The following is a 16,907-nucleotide window of genomic DNA, read 5'->3' on the forward strand; positions in this document are numbered from 1 at the left end:
CTATATTATTTATGCTGGTCTCTAGACCTTACTCTTGCACTGTTGCACTGTTGGACTAATGTTGGACTACTTTTTGCACCTTCACCATGACACTCACTCTCTTGAGTACCTTGCCAGGCACACATAACTAAGGACTATGGTTGGACTACTGTTTGCACCTTCACCATAACACTCACTCCCTTTAGCACCTCACCAGTCCTGGCCCTGTCACTACAAGCGTCTTATGCTTGATCACCCTCAAGCACATTGGACTTTCTTAATTTAACTGATATAGTGTATTTAGTTTTGTTAGTTTTCTTATCTGTCTTATCTTCTACTGTCTTTATTGTACAGTGGAGTTTAGTTATATGTTTATACTTATACTTATGTTTACCATTTCTGCTGTAAGTGCATGTTGTGTGTTATGTCTGTATGCTACTGAGACCCTTGAATTTCCCCTTGAGGATCAATAAAGTATCTATCTATCTATCTATCTATCTATTTACTCCTTTCAGTCTCTCGCGTAGCTGCTTGTAATATTCTAGCCCTGGCTTACCTCCAATCTTCGCTTCCGGAGGCGAACCGAACACCAAGTCCACCAGCGTGCGTAGCTCTCGCCCGAACATCAGAGCTGCTGGTGTGCATTTCGTTGACTCTTGCACCGCTGTGCGATATGCCCAGAGCACCAGGGGCAAGTGTAAGTCCCAGTCCTTTTGTCGGCGGTCGGCCAATATGGCCAGCTGCACTGCTAGCGTCCGATTAAACCGTTCCACTAGCCCGTCGCTTTGTGGATGCAGAGGTGTCGTTCTCGTTTTACGGATGCCCATCGTCAGTGACCAGTCTGTCCGCTGTCGTCTGGGCGCTCTGATCTGGCACTGCATACGCCTCCGGCCACTTAGTGAAATAGTCCATAGCTACGAGCACGTAACAATTTCCCCGCTCTGTGACTGGCAGTGGGCCCATGATATCGACGGCTACCCGCTACATGGGAGCCCCGACTGCGTATTGCTGCAGCGTCTTGGCGAAGCGCCGGGCCCTTCTTCGCTGTGCAGGCGTCACAGCAGTGAACATGCAGTTCAACGTCCAGCCTGCATCCCGGGCAATAGAAGTGGCTTCTCAGCCGACGAAGAGTTTTTGCAATGCCGAAATGAGCTGCCCCCACTGCCCCATGTACCTGTTCCAGTACACGGGCTCGTAATCCAGCAGGAATCAGCAACTGGAAAATGTCAGATTGTCTATCGGGAGCTCGCCAATGTCTATAGCTGGCGAGCGGTGGCTCTCTTGATGGCGCGGCGCTGGCGAGCGTTGAGTCTCTCGCTGGCGTGCTGCTGGCGAGGGTTGGCCCCCTCACTGGCGTGCTGTTGGCGAGCGTTGAAAACAGCGACTCTCTCTCTCTCTGCCAGCGGTGATGCAGCCTGTAGCCGACGAGCGGGCTCCGGTTGAGCCGCGGCCAGGCTCCTCTCCTCCCTCCGGTGGCAGTGCTGCCACTGGTCTGCTGCACACGGACGCCTGGACAGGGCGTCCGCGTTGCCGTGAAGCCGACCCGCCCGGTGTCGAATCTCCATGTCGTAGTCCTGGAGCGCCTCCAGCCAGCGAGCGAACTTTGAAGTTCAGCAGCCAGATGCATGGTCCGTTCTCAGCAGGAACCGTTTGCCATAGAGGTAGGTTCGGAAATGGCGCACTGGCACCACCACAGCCAACAGTTCTCTGCGGGTCACGCAGTAATTCTTCTCCGCTCGGTCCAGTGAGCGGCTGAAGTATGCAACCACTTGCTTGCCTGCTCGCCTGCTTGAGAGAGGACGGCGCCGACGCCCACGTCGCTGGCATCGTTGTCCAGGATGAACGGCAGTTGAGGGTCAGGGAAAGCGAGCACTGGGGCCTCAGCTGAGCTGGTCTTTGTGCGTCAATCGATGCAGCGGGCTGGCGACTGTAGCAAAGTCCCGGATGAAACGCCGGTAATATGACGCCAGGCCCAGGAAGCTCCGCACCATCGCGCGGAACAGGCCAACGTCTCACCGTCTCCACCTTAGCTGGGTTGGTGGCCACTCCGGCGGCCCCCACGACATGGCCCAGAAACAGGTGGCACTTTTTCGGGTGCAGTTTGAGCCCAGCACCCCGTATGGCGTCGAACACCTTCTCCAGATGTCCTATGGCACCGGTGAAGTCTGTTGCATGACACAGGATGTCGTCCAGGTAAACCACGCAGCATGTTCGTGGAATGCCCGCCAGGACACGCTCCAGCAACCGCTCAAAGTTCGCTGGCCCGTTGCAAGGCCGACGGAAGTACCCGGAACTGCCCTTGCCCGATGGTAAACGCTGTCTTCGGCCGAGCTTCCGGGGCTAGCTCAATCTGCCAGTAGCCACTGAATAAGTCCAGCGAGCTAAACCAGCAGGAGCCGGCAATGCTGTCCAGCGCATCGTCAATGCGGGGGAGCGGGTAGGAGTCTTTCGTCCTGAAAGTCGGATGGGCCAGGCAGTTCCGGTGTCGATATCGCGTTGGACCAGGCTCGTTCGGGTACAGTCCTCATCTCTTGCGGTGAAGATGTCGGTGTACGCTGCTAGTAGTCTCTGCACCTGGCTACCCTGTGCTTCACTCAGCCCCTCACAGCTACGAGTGCAGAGTTCATTTACGGCTTGCCTTGTCTCTACAGAGGGCCGCGCTCTCTGAGTGGAGAGTGGTGTTTGCTCAACCCGCTCTCTTGGCTCCTCCCTGGTGGGCGTGAGCTGAGCAGTGGTGGGCTCAGCAAGCGGACCTGGATGAGACCTGTTGTTTTCGCGGGCTTGAGATGCAGTTACAGAGCAGACTAGTGACAGTGACTCATATGAGGATGTCAACTGTATAACTGAAGTAAATAGAGAGGATGAAACTGTAAACCAGGTTAAAGACAGCCACAGTCAGGGCCAGCAGCTCTTTGCAGGAATGAAGATTGGGGAAAAGTTAGTTCACTTCCAGATAGACTGTGGGGCCACCTGTAATATCATCCCCATCAACCTACTAAACCCAGATACACAGTTAGAGCACACTGAGAAAGTGCTAGTGATGTATAACAAGACCAAGTTGACTCCTCTGGGTACATGTAAGGTTAAGGTCAGAAACCCCAGAATATTGAACCAGTATGAAAAATCTGCTTTAGCATCTAATCTTGTGAGATCGAAACAGTATGAAAAAACTGCTTTAGCTTCTAATCAAAATACAGCAGCATTGCAACAGTCATAGTACTCACAGTACCCTACACATCACATAGGCCAGACAAGACTAACATCAGACTAGACAGAGGGGAACATATACCTGGCAGCCAGCACCATTTAACATAGACAGGTAAACACTAAACAATCAATTAACACACAATAGACAAGATAGACCCTGGGCCACAAGCATAAATATACATCATAGGTCACTAGCAAAATGAGCTAAATACATTGTTAAATAATTAACTTAGTTACATGTGGAAAGGCTAATCGTCGATGCGGCTTGATCAGTTCCGTCTCGAAATACCCCACAATCAATTAACCTAATGGAACGGTCCAATACCGCCCGGAAACAATAAACAGTCCATGCGATCCAGTCGGCCCTCCTTTGCCACCGGACCTTCAGAAGCTGGAACGAGAGAACGCCATGAACGCGAATCGGTAGCTATCGGTTGACAAACATTCAAACTTGTGTCTAATTCAGACAAACAATAAATGTGCCACCATTGCTGTTGTGTTGTTTCTTACACATCTTAAAAGTGCTAGCCACATAGCAATGGCCCATGTACGAGTGTGTGTTGTGTGTCTGCACAAATATCAGCTGATGTGTAGAGGACGAGTGCTGACAGTTCACCAGTCATGTGCGGTCGTAGCTAGACCGTCACAGTGACCATAGACAAAATAAAGGAAGAGTTTGATGATGTGTTCACCGGAGATGGCTGCATGGAGGGTGAATATAAAATAGAGATAGATGACAGAGTACCACCAATGAAACTGCCAAAACGCAGAATGCCTGTAGCTATGATGACACCTCTACAAGAGGAACTCAAAGATCTAGAGAGAAGAGGGATAATCACACCAGTGGAACGCAGCACTGACTGGATCAGTAGCATGGTTGCAGTGAGAAAACCTAATGGGAAGCTGAGGATCTGTATAGACCCAAAACCTCTGAATCGGGCACTAAAAAGTAGTCACTATCCACTCCCAACTATAGATGACATCCTGCCGGAGATGTCAAAGGCAAAGGTGTTCACAGTCTGCGACGTGAAGCAAGGCTTCTGGCACGTCAAACTAGAAGAAGAGTCGAGCTACCCCACCACATTTGCCACCCTATTTGGTCGCTTCCGTTGGCTAAGGATGCCAATGGGAATAAGCCCAGCACCGGAAGTGTTCCAAAGAAAGCTCATGCAGGCCCTGGAGGGCCTCCCAGGAGTCTACATCATAGTAGATGATGTGTTAATCACGGGGGAAGGAGCAACACAAGAGGAGGCAGAAAAGGACCATGACGAGAAAGTCAGAATCTTTCTAAGCAGGTGCAGAGAGCGCAACATCAAGCTGAACGCGGACAAATTCAAGCTCAGACAAAAAGAGGTACCCTACATTGGTCATCTGCTCACGGCCGATGGACTGAGGATTGACCCGGAGAAAGTACGGGCAATCAGAGAGATGCCAAGACCAACAGACGTAAAAGGGGTGCAGAGACTACTGTAGTTGGGATGGTCACTCTTTCTATGACCACCTCTCAGATGACTGTAAGATTCTGAGACAACTCACGCGCAAGGAGACATGTGGGAATGGACAGACATCCAAGAAGGGGCGTTTCAAAGGCTGAAAGACAAAATCGCTAAAGCACCAGTCCTACAGTACTACAACAAGGAAGAGGATTTGACACTTCAGTGTGATGCATCTGACACAAGACTAGGGGCCGCCCTGACACAGAAAGGTAAACCGGTAGCATTTGGCAGTAGGGCACTCACACCAACTGAAAAGGGCTATGCCCAAATAGAGAAAGAATGTTTAGCCATCGTGTTTGGGATGGAAAAGTTCCATCAGTATACTTATGGTAGAGAGGTCACAGTACAAAGTGACCACAAGCCTCTAGAGAATATACACAGCAAGCCCTTACTTAGTGCACCTAAGAGACTGCAGAGAATGCTACTCAGGCTGCAGCAGTATGATATTAGTGTGACCTATGTTCCAGGCAGGGATATGTTACTTGCAGACACGCTGAGTAGAGCATACTTACCAGAGAGCACCAGAGGAACTGAGTTTCCAGGATGGCATAGTGTTCCGAGGGGACAGAGCCGTAATACCTGACGCACTCAGGGTGGACATCACTCACAGGATCCACTCCTCTCACCTGGGAGTAGAAGGATGTCTGAGGCGAGCGAGGGAGTGTGTATACTGGCTTGGAATGAATGAGGAGATCAAGACCTTCATCTCCAAATGCGACATATGTAGGTCCGTGGACCCAAAGCAACAAAGAGAGACACTACACCCACATGACATGGCAAACAGACCATGGGCCAAGGTAGGAACAGACCTTTTCTCCTTTCACAATAAAGACTATCTGATAACAGTAGACTATTATTCAAACTTTTGGGAGGTTGATTATCTGCCTGACACTAAAAGTAACACAGTGATCAAAAAACTCAAGGCCCACTTTGCCCGACAGGGGATTCCGGACATTGTTATCTCAGATAACGGACCCCAATATGCATCACTAGAGTTTCAGCACTTCAGCCAATAGTGGGGCTTTGAACACAGGACATCGTTGCCGGGATACCCGCAGAGTAACGGGAAGGCGGAGTCATCGGTGAAGACAGCCAAGCGCCTGATGCTGAAGGCTGCAGCAGCGAGACAGGATCCGTACTTGGCCATGCTGGATCATCGCAACACACCGAGCCAGGGCCTCAACACAAGCCCGGCACAGAGACTCCTAAGCAGGAGGACCAGGACCCTGCTTCCCACAAAGGACACTCTGCTGAAGCCAGAGGTAACACACAACGAACAGGGACTGAAATACAACAGACAGAGACAGGAAAAGTACTACAACCGCACAGCAAAAGACATGGACACTCTGGAAAGAGGGGACAGTGTGAGAGTACAGCCCTGTGACACACACAAGGGCTGGAGACCAGCGAAAGTGGTCCAACAGGTGAGCCATAGATCATATGAGGTGGAGTTAGAGTCAGGAGGTGTTTTGAGATGAAATCGTCGCCACCTCAGACACAATCTCACCAAGCGCACACTAACACAAAACACACCCACACCAACAGTGACTCAGGTGGCCCAGCGAACCAAGAGACGGTCACCAGGTCAGGTCGACAAGTTGTCAGGCCCCACTACCTGACAGACTATTCTCAGTGATTAGAGTATGGACTATGAAAAAAAAAAGATGGAGAAATGGAAATGTGTTGCACTTGTGGGAAAGCTGATGTTTTGAACCTGTTGATTTAGTATTGCTTATGTTGTTAGATCTGTTGTAAATGAGCAGAGCATATGGTAAAAGTGTGTTACACTAGAATACCTACATTCAGGGAAAGAGACTAACTTGGAAAAAGAAAGATGTAACAATAGGATTGTTTATTTAAGTACTGTTGTTCGGGGGACTGATTTAGAGGTTACACCGCACACGCTGCAAAGACTGCTTTAATCGTCCATTATGTATAGTCTAGATAGAGACAGAACATAATGAAACACAGCTCAGGCAGGTTGGCCTGCAGCTGGTCCACCAGCACCACCTGAGATGGGCCCAGCCCCGCCAGCACACTAGGAAACAAGGAGGTCACATACATAGCAATACTAACGTAAAGCATGTAGTGAAACTTCGTTTGGTGTTCAGCTTTTTCTGTGTAAGTGTGAAGAAAGAAAGATCAAGAAATATTTTAATAAGTAGCAAGAGATAATAAAATGTGCAGTGTGTGTACAGTTGATGTACAAGTGTGTAAAAAAAAAAAAAAAAAGTTTATATATCACTCATACTGTCGTACACCCTCAGAGTGGGCAGGTTGGACTCCGAGGTGAATCTGCACACACAGAAATCTTTATTTTCATTTCTCAGCCTTCAGAAGCTGCCAGGCTGGTAAAGGCATTATTCTGTAATCACTGTGGTACTTTACTCTTTAGCACTGTCATATGTGTGCAGCTGCAATAGAGAAGGTGGTATATGGTGAGGTTGGGGAAAGAAAGGGATGTGTGATCTAAGGACCCAGGTGGACTAGAGACAGCTAATTTCTGTGTGTGTTTGCATAAATACATTTCTTATCAGCCAAGCACCCAGTAGCAGAACAATAAACCTGGTCCAAATGACCCAATATATCATTTCATACAGAAAACCCAGCTAGTCAGAAAGAGCTTATCAACTCCCCTGTAAATGGACATACATCTCATCCAAAACACAGCTCCAGCAAACCATCAAACGTTCATTTAAGAGTTAGAGAATTGCTTGCCCATACACATGAGCCAACACCTGTTTTGCAAACCAAATAGAATAACTATGGCATCTATGCTTTAGGGCAGGAAAATGGCGGCGTGCGGAGAAAACAACTGCCAAAGTGAGTTGTCAAAATCTTTCTTTTTAGTAAACTCTGTGTACACAAACAATGTTCTAAAGGGTCAAGTTCATGTGTAGAGATGATACGTCCCTGGTGATACGTCTAACAAAGTTTCATGTTGTGTCGAGCCTTCTTAGTGTTTTAAAAATAGTGATTTTGATGTGATCATATGGTTCAGTATAATCACTGGTGATTGTGACCGTGACGGGGTGCTGTGACTGTAGTTAAGTATGCACTCTGACTGCCATACCAAAGACCCTGGCTCAAGCTGCTGGTTTGGCTCAAGCTGTGATCAAGCTGCAGATTTGGCACCCTGGAGACCCGGGTTTGAGACCGGGTGGGGTGACTACTAACACTAACAACCAGACGGGAATCCTCCCGAAGACAGATGTGCTGAGTGGATTTGCTTTTCAACCAGGAAGTGTCAAATTTGTCTCGAAGTGTTTGTAGCTCTGTAGAAATTATCCATACACACAGCAGAGATTTGTAACTGCAAAATAGACTCGTAATTGAAAGACATACTGTATGTAGTAACCGTGGAATGGTTTGTTAATGAAGGACATGGATAATACTAAAAGTTGTTTGTGTAATTTCACAAATGAGTTTTATAGTTACAAATCAGCCAGGCAAGATGCTTTGGGTACAGCATGCATGTCAGTGCACCCTGAGCGTGCGGCAGAGGCAGAGTGGGACTGTTTGATTGTAAGTGGGTTCATAGAGGGAAGGGGAAGTGTGTGTATGGACCCTTTCAAGAGAGTTCCATTATCAGCATCATAGTTGGCCCTACAAGACTTCCTTTTTAACATTCCATATGTTATCTTAATGCAGAGGAAGTAGATTGGGGCCCAAATAGAACGTTCAAGCATTGTTTTTGTTTTTATTGTTGAAAGGGTCTATACAGTATTTGCAGGGGTGCTGGTCAAAATAAGTATGGCAGAGCTCTGTCAGCACACTGACCTGAGCGCAGACCATTGATTTGTAACTAGTCTAACTTATTTGGTGATGAACATGAACTAATTCATAGAATGGAATGATACATATCCAATCATAAAATTGTACTTGATTTGGCCATATTTAAAGTTCTGATCAAATAAAATACAAAAAATACTTTACACATTGTGAAAGTGGGGCATGCCATGAGAAGTTTGGGAACCATTGCTATATTTTAGATGGGTGAAGACTTTGAATGCCATGAGGAGGCCTTTTATTTTCCAACACAAAAACAGACCATTACAAACATTTGTGAAATTCTAAAGAACCTTTGAAATGAATGCTCACAGACACTTTGATTATCACATTTAATTTGTTTTCTTCATTCAATAATCCACATCTTTATCATTAGAGCATTACTAGAGTATGGCTAGAGGATTAGTATATGTTTGTTGTCTCTAACTCCAGGGCTAAGCACAGGGACCAGTGGGTGAGCTGATCTCACATCATGGAAAGTGTAGAGCAATGAATGGGACTCAGCATCATAGAAGGTCAAAGAATGCCCAAAACAGTCTAAAAACACTCCTAGTATTTTGAATGAAATGGTCACCTGGAGTGGAGTTATCGGTTCAGTGTTAACAAAGAAACCCTTGTCTTCGTCATAACAGAGAAGCCAGCAGCCATTCTGAAGAGTTAAAGGTACTCCTTCCTGTCCTCTCAGTGTGTCAATGCAAACCCCTACAAACCAGGATAGTTTATTTTCTATCCTCATTTCCCAGTAGTGTTGTCCTGAACTGAATGGGTCTTTACAAAGAATGAAATGGTAAGTATTTAGTGGTTGATCACGGTTTGGTTTAACACATTGCACTCTTTTTCCTTTTGCTCTTAAGTTGCCCTGTACACTGGCTTCATCCATGTTGGGGCTTTCTGTATAGAGAGACAGAGAGAAATATTCATATTTCACACAGCACACAAACCTTTCATCTGTTTAAACTTAAGATCCTATTTGATATCATTCAAATGTAAAAATGTTTATGAATTCTGCATATTTACCTTTAAAACCTTTCAATTTGTCCCAGGTCAGTAGTAGTGCATGATTCTGAGGGAAGGCACCTGGAAAGTCAAGAAATCAGATAAATATGAAGAGTCAACTGAAAGTTGTAATCTGAAAGCACAAATTGTGTGAATTTATTGGCTTAATATTTTAACTTGCTATTTCTAACCTGTGGAAGACTTACAGGTACCCAGAAACCTCCTAAGCTGTAAAAACACTCATGTAACAAATGCAGTCAAATTTCTGGTTCACCCCAAACTCTTTCCATGTACTGTAGTACATCACCGTTGCACTGCACCAAGGGAAAGGAGCACTACTTCAACAAGGGAAAACATGGTCTGCCAAAAAGCTTCCCATCAAAACATAAAAGGCCTCCATGAGTGAAGGCGTTCATAGTACTCCAATAGAACAGACACCTGTGATAATTAGTTTGCCAGGTGAGCCCAATCAAAGGAAAACTACTTAAGAAGGATGTTCCACATTATTAAGCATGCCACAGGTTTCAAGCAATATGGGAAAGAAAAAGGATTGCTCTGCTGCTGAAAGTCGTGAAATTGTCACCTTGGAAAAGGTTTGAAAACATTGGATATTTCCCGAAAACTTATGTGTGATCATCGTACTGTGAAGAAATCTGTCGCTGATTCAGAGCACAGGCGGGTTTGTGCAGACAAAGGCATAATAAGGAAGGTTTGTGCCAGACAAATTCATAGCAAACAGGTATTTGAAGCCGCTGGTGCCTCTAGAGTCCCGCAAACGTCAAGATGTAGGATCCTCAAAAAGTTTGCAAGGGTGCATAAACCTACTATTCGGCCACCCCTAAACAATGCTCACAAGCAGAAACGGTTGCAGTGGGCTCAGGAATACATGAAGACTAATTTTCAAACAGTTTTGTTTACGGATGAGTGCCGTGCAACCCTAGATGGTCCAGATGGATGGAGTAATGGATGGTTGGTGAATGACCACCATGACCCAACAAGGCTGGGACGTCAGCAAGGAGGTGGCGGAGTCATGTTTTGGGCCGGAATCATGGGGATCTTCTGTGGTACAAAAAGAAGAACCGTGCCTTCTGTAGCAAAATCATCTTTATGCCAATGCACCATCTCATGGTGCAAAGAAGACATCTGGGTCACTGGCTGCTACGGGCATAAAAGGAGAGAAACACATGGTGTGGCCCCCATCTTCCCCTGACCTCAACTCTATTGAGAACCTTTGGAGCATCATCAAGCAAAAGATCTATGAGGCTGGGAGGCAGTTCACATTCAAATTGTTCAAATTTGGAACAATTTTTTTTTTTTTAAATACTTATCATTGAGAGGTTTGTTCAATAAAAATTTGAATTATACTCTGACGGTTGATGACTTGAAAATGAGACGGACAGTCATTTGCATCAACTATTTAGGAAAATCTGAGAGAAATCTAATTTGCATAATAATTTGGAACGCAGTGTAAACTCTGATATTGCAGGGGCGCTGTGGCACAACAGACTACAGCGCTTATACCATACGGGTCCTAGTGCCCATGGGGACCCAGGTTCGAAATCTTAAAGTAAGATTTCTAGTACTCTGTCGCTCTGACACACAGATATGAGAACAATAAGGCACTTTCTTTATTTTACTGTGGCTCAATACAGCTCATTTATGTTGATCTAATTTGTGACTAGTAGTAAAAGACAAGCTGCTTGTGTGCCTTCACTTCTCCCTTATTCTTATCCAGTTCACTTTGCAGCTCTGACACACAGATATGGGTTGGTGTAAAAAAGACATTTAGACCAGGAGTCAATTTGTAGTGTCACAAAGTTTGATAAATAATCTAGTGCCGTTTATACTGAGTACATGCAATACCTGTAATCTTATGATTATACTTCTGATCTTCTGAAAATAATAAAACATGTTCAAAATTCTATTCAGCATAATGTAAGCATTAAAACCTAACTGTGCTTTCTTGCTTCAATCTGTCAACTTTTGCCCCACTGGCTATCAGTCTTTCTTCCAACTCTTTAACTTGTGCTTCAGGAACAACATTCAACAGAGTGAGTCATATACACATCAGATCTAACATATACACCATCAGATCTGTGTACATGAGACCATACTTGGTGTGTGGGTAGTGTGTGGTGGGATCATCCCAGCTCTGGCCAGAACTCTTACCTTCACTCTTCTGTTTCAGACACTCCATCTCTGCCTCTTTGTCCCTCAGTTTCCTCTCCAGTTCCACTTGACCATGAAAAACAAAACATGTCTTATAAAGTACAACCCCAAATAAGAAATGGTTGGGACGTTGTGTAAAAGCTTCCATATCTCAGACAATAAAGTAGATACAAGCTTAACATTTTGCACAGAAGTTGCTGGGTATAATAACATTATTGACTTAAAGTTTGAAGCAAATTCAAGATGGTCAGGCGGGATTTTTTTCTAAAACCTGTTGATTTGGCACAGAATGACCCACATATATACATGCATACATATATACATGCATACATGTCTTGACTTTCCCCTGGGGATCAATAAAGTATCTATCTATCTATCTATTTATCTATCTATCTATGCATTACCTGTAATCTGCTGCTTGTGTGCCTCCACTTCTCCCTTATTCGTCTCCAGTTCACTTCGCAGCTCTGACACACAGATATGAGTTGGTGTAAAAAAGACATTTAGACCAGGAATCAATTTGTAGTGTCACAAAGTTTGATAAATAATCTAGTGCCGTTTATACTGAGTACATGCAATACCTGTAATCTTATGATTATACTTCTGATCTTCTGAAAATAATAAAACATGTTCAAAATTCTATTCAGCATAATGTAAGCATTAAAACCTACCTGTGCTTTCTTGCTTCAATCTGTCAACTTTTGCCCCACTGGCTATCAGTCTTTCTTCCAACTCTTTAACTTGTGCTTCAGGAACAACATTCAAGAGAGTGAGTCATATACACATCAGATCTAACATATACACTATCAGATCTGTGTACATGAGACCATACTTGGTGTGTGGGGAGTGTGTGGTGGGATCATCCCAGCTCTGGCCAGAACTCTTACCTTCACTCTTCTGTTTCAGACGCTCCATCTCTGCCTCTTTGTCCCTCTGTATCCTGTCCAGTTCCACTTGACCATGAAAAACAAAACATGTCTTATAAAGTACAACCCCAAATCAGAAATGGTTGGGACGTTGTGTAAAAGCTTCCATATCTCAGACAATAAAGTAGATACAAGCTTAACATTTTGCACAGAAGTTGCTGGGTATAATAACATTATTGACTTAAAGTTTGAAGCAAATTCAAGATGGTCAGGCGGGAATTTTTTCTAAAACCTGTTGATTTGGCACAGAATGACCCACATATATACATGCATACACATATATACATGCATACATGTGTTGAATTTCCCCTGGGGATCAATAAAGTATCTATCTATCTATCTATCTATGCATTACCTGTAATCTGCTGCTTGTGTGCCTCCACTTCTCCCTTATTCGTCTCCAGTTCACTTCGCAGCTCTGACACACAGATATGAGTTGGTGTAAAAAAGACATTTAGACCAGGAATCAATTTGTAGTGTCACAAAGTTTGATAAATAATCTAGTGCCGTTTATACTGAGTACATGCAATACCTGTAATCATCTTTTTCAGAGTCTCCACCTCCTCACTCTGTGTCTTCAGTAGGCCTGGCAAATAAGACATAAGGTCATTTTGTATGTATTTGTCCATGTAGCCAATATTAACCAGGAAGGCCCAGGAAGCTTCAGTACATCTGAGTCCAAGACTACAAAGGCCAGGACATATCCTCAAGTCTTCAGTCTGTTGTTCCACTCATTTCGCCTCTTGCCACATTGGGGTTTGAAAATTGGCCGGCGGGCTGCACAACCCACCCCCACCCCCCCCCAATGCCACACACACACAGAAATAATTTTTTTATAGCCTATCATTTAGCATCAAAAGTATTTGTTTTAAAATATTAATTGCTTTAAAATACTGCTAATTTTATGCTGTTTAACAAATTGTGCACTGTTGCTTTAAGAATATTTCACGTTTCTCAATGATCTTCTGTCCGCTCCGCTATAGCTAGTGCTGTACCTATGGCTGTGCCCTCTCACAGTTTATAAATGGTCAGTAGTGGGAACTACTGTTGACTTCATGATTTCCTTTTAAAAGTTTTTTTATAAGAAGAAGATATCAATTATCAACAATGACATGCCAGATGGAACCTGCCGCTCTTTTTCCCTCTCGTGAGCGCAGACGCGTCCCCAAACGGAGTAGCATAATGTTCACGTTAGATCTGCTGCAAAGGAGATAACTAAGAGTAGGCCTATCATCTCTATTTATGATGCTTTGACATTACATTGTAAACGCTATCTATGGAGAGTGAAAAGCAGTTTGCAGTAAAGCTAACCAACGTCCTCACGATTGGAAGCTCCTGTAGCTGCATAGGATTTTTTCAAAACACGGCAAAATGCCGCAGGTTTGTGAATAGGTCTGTGAGTAAGGAGTCCTCTTGACTTCTTTTAAGCTGTCAGAGGTGGGAAGGTGTGATTTGTTGGGGGCAGGGCGAGATTAACTGGGCACAAATGTCTGATGGCCCCCCTTCCCCCCAGCCAACGTGAAACGGGTGGTTAGTTAATAGGCCTATCGTGAAGATTTTTCCTGCCATCATATAAGGCCTAGTCCACACGTACCAAACCAATCTTTTTTTCCTCCGTCTTCCCTGGAATCGTATCAAGAATATTTGCGTCCAAACGGATCCATCTCAACACGACTCAACACGTTACTTCATACCGCAGGCCTATAGGTGGCACTGTCTTTACAGAAATTCACCAAAACTTGCCAAACTTGCGCTTTAAAAACAGACAGAATAGGCTACGGCGAAATGGCTAGTGCAAGGAAACCAGAATTGTTTGTGTGGACTGATGGTGAACTGTCAACTGTAGTCAACTGTAAAACTAATAAACTTTATTTTACGGTTTGTGAAGGGCGCAGTCCCGTCCTTTATTTGGCTAATGCAGGTAGGCCTACTAATCACCTTTACTTTCTTTGGTTGTAGGATAGTCCGTGATTCACATTAGTTTTGGCTATCACCGCAATTAGGCTACTAAACGCAAGGCTTACCCAAGTTCTAGGCTATTCTGTCGCCACATTTATAATATTGCTATAAAACCTTCGTTAGTAACAGTCTGCATCAAATCCTGCATTCGCATTCAGTGTACTACCATCGGCTTAACGTGAGTTCTAAGCGTCTTTGTGCTTATATCTGATTTCACTCGACTGTGAATGCATGTATATATGTTGTAAGACATGTAAAATAAATGAATGACACTACGCACAAATTAATGTGGCCTAAACTTACACCGCACTTTCCTAATAACTTAAGTTCTCTCGCGTCACTGACAGTAGCTAGAATGCATAAAAAAACACCGGGAAAAACAGTGTTCAGTCCACCAAGTCATAAGCTATCGGCGCTGCGCAGCATCAGTTGTGATATTTATCTTAACGGAGTGTAATCATAGGTAATGTCATGTATGAAAACTAGTATTGTTAGGCAATACTATAAGTGCAAGTCCAGGGCAGCTGAGGTATGGCGATGACATCATCGATACACAAGCAGGATGTGCGGTTTCGCTGTCTAAACGAACTCAAACGGGCTACGGTTTCAGATTTCTCCACTCTGGGACCAGGTTTCGAGCAGTGCGTTTACAGGATTCGTTTGGACGCTCGGCCAAGACGAAGCAAAACTTCTGCGTTTAACCTAAAAAGCGTCTCTGTGTGGACAGGGTCTAAGGCACGAGTGCATCTGTGAGGCCAAGCCTCACCAAGTAGCTCGTTTGTTTACAACTAACATTCCTTTTAATTAACACTGATTTATAGGCTATGCCAAAATAGTTTTCAACATTTTGAATATTTATATATATATATATTATATATTAGTGTCGGGTGAATTGAAATGTTCTCAAAGTAGATGGCTGAAAGCTGCTTGGGATCCCCCCCGTCCAGCAATATAACCATACAAACGCGCTTCCTGCACTCATTGTTTCAAAAGGAGTAATTTTGGCTTTGTCAGAACTGAAGAGCTGTGGACGGCACGGCACGGCAAGGTATGCCCAATGAAAATAAATGAACGCAACACAACACAGACCCCGCTTCTCTCGCGTCAGTCACTGACAGTAACCTAGAATAAATGCATGGGGAAAAACACTTCCCCATGACAAAGACATCGTAAAACACTGAAAGTTAATATTTTGTCACTAGCAACATACATCTGTCCTTTGTTAAATGTATTATGTTCCAAGTAGCCTATGCGTAATTCTGCTTCATAAAGTTGAACAAATACATTTGCTTATTTCACAGAAAAATATAAATAGCCAGTTAGGGTCTACAGTGCAGAGTTGGTAAGTTATGGTAGGCCAACTTGCAGTGAAGATACAAACAGGGGAAATTCTTTCTCTTGTAGCTGAGTAGCCTCAGGTGCGCGTGAGACATAAGGCCGAACATGCAAGCCAATGAATCGTGCTCTCACGACAATCACGCCGTTAAACTTAAATAGGTTAACATCACTCTAAGTTTGCCTTCAAGCAAGGAAAACGATGATTTGAAGACATCTGTTTTAGTTGGAAGGGCAAGGGGTAGCAACAGGGCAACACAGAGACAGGCCCGATGGCAGGGCTGTTATGAGAGTATTAAAATATGGGATATTCTACGGAAAACATTAAAACGGCAAGACAGCGGGGAAAGTTAAAATCGTGATAAACACGGAAAAAAGTTGGCATGCATTGTTTCAGTCCCCGCACAGGGATTATTTGTCATATTATTAATCACATATGATTATTTGTGAAATTGTGCAAACAGGCGCAACACATTTGAAAAGGAAGGACTGGTATCATGCAAGCTCACGGGAAAGATTGATTTAAGAACGTTATCACAGTGTGTGGCTGTGGCGCCGGGCGGAAGACAGCGACAATTGGCAGGAGGGTCATGTCTTTTTAACAATTCTGTCGGAGGGTCATTGAACAATTTCTAGCAGGCAAGAGAGGGTCATGCAACTTGCAACTGAAGCACTCAAAATTCCTCCGGTGGCCCCTTCAATAAATAACGAACAGTCCCTAGATTGCTGCTGGGCTATATGTCTTGGTTCATGTCTGTTAACAACTCATTGCCGCAAGCGATAGCCTATCTCAAGGGTTGCACCCATTACAAACAAACATGCAATGTGAACGTCTGGGATTGGGGAGAGCACTAAATGCTCTACTGAATAAGCACGAACTCAAACCTTTAAATGAAAAACACTTTTTAATAATAATAAAAAAATAAATAAACCGCTAATGAAGTAAACTTGTGACCATCAAAAATCGTTTATCGCCTGTAACTCCGTGATAACAGGACGTAACAGGAAGGCATTTGGCTGAGCAACGGAGGTTAATATGCTCTATATTTTG

General features: G+C 44.5%; 1 protein-coding gene across 1 annotated transcript in view; it reads right to left on the reverse strand.

Annotated features, from left to right (window-relative positions):
- Positions 1 to 8,789: 8,789 nt before the first annotated feature.
- Positions 8,790 to 16,907, reverse strand: part of LOC125308033 (E3 ubiquitin-protein ligase TRIM17-like) — a 40,198-nt gene continuing 32,080 nt past the window's right edge. Inside the window, exons 14-21 of the mRNA XM_048264251.1 lie at positions 13,095 to 13,148; positions 12,918 to 12,980; positions 12,524 to 12,589; positions 12,308 to 12,382; positions 12,041 to 12,103; positions 11,637 to 11,702; positions 9,489 to 9,548; positions 8,790 to 9,362 (exon numbers count right to left, since the gene is read on the reverse strand). Of these exons, the coding sequence (XP_048120208.1) occupies positions 8,866 to 9,362; positions 9,489 to 9,548; positions 11,637 to 11,702; positions 12,041 to 12,103; positions 12,308 to 12,382; positions 12,524 to 12,589; positions 12,918 to 12,980; positions 13,095 to 13,148 (944 nt within the window). The 3' untranslated portion in view covers positions 8,790 to 8,865. The remainder of the gene's footprint in view (positions 9,363 to 9,488; positions 9,549 to 11,636; positions 11,703 to 12,040; positions 12,104 to 12,307; positions 12,383 to 12,523; positions 12,590 to 12,917; positions 12,981 to 13,094; positions 13,149 to 16,907) is intronic.

This window comes from Alosa alosa, chromosome 1, assembly GCF_017589495.1.
Source record: "Alosa alosa isolate M-15738 ecotype Scorff River chromosome 1, AALO_Geno_1.1, whole genome shotgun sequence".
Classification (NCBI taxonomy): domain Eukaryota; kingdom Metazoa; phylum Chordata; class Actinopteri; order Clupeiformes; family Clupeidae; genus Alosa; species Alosa alosa.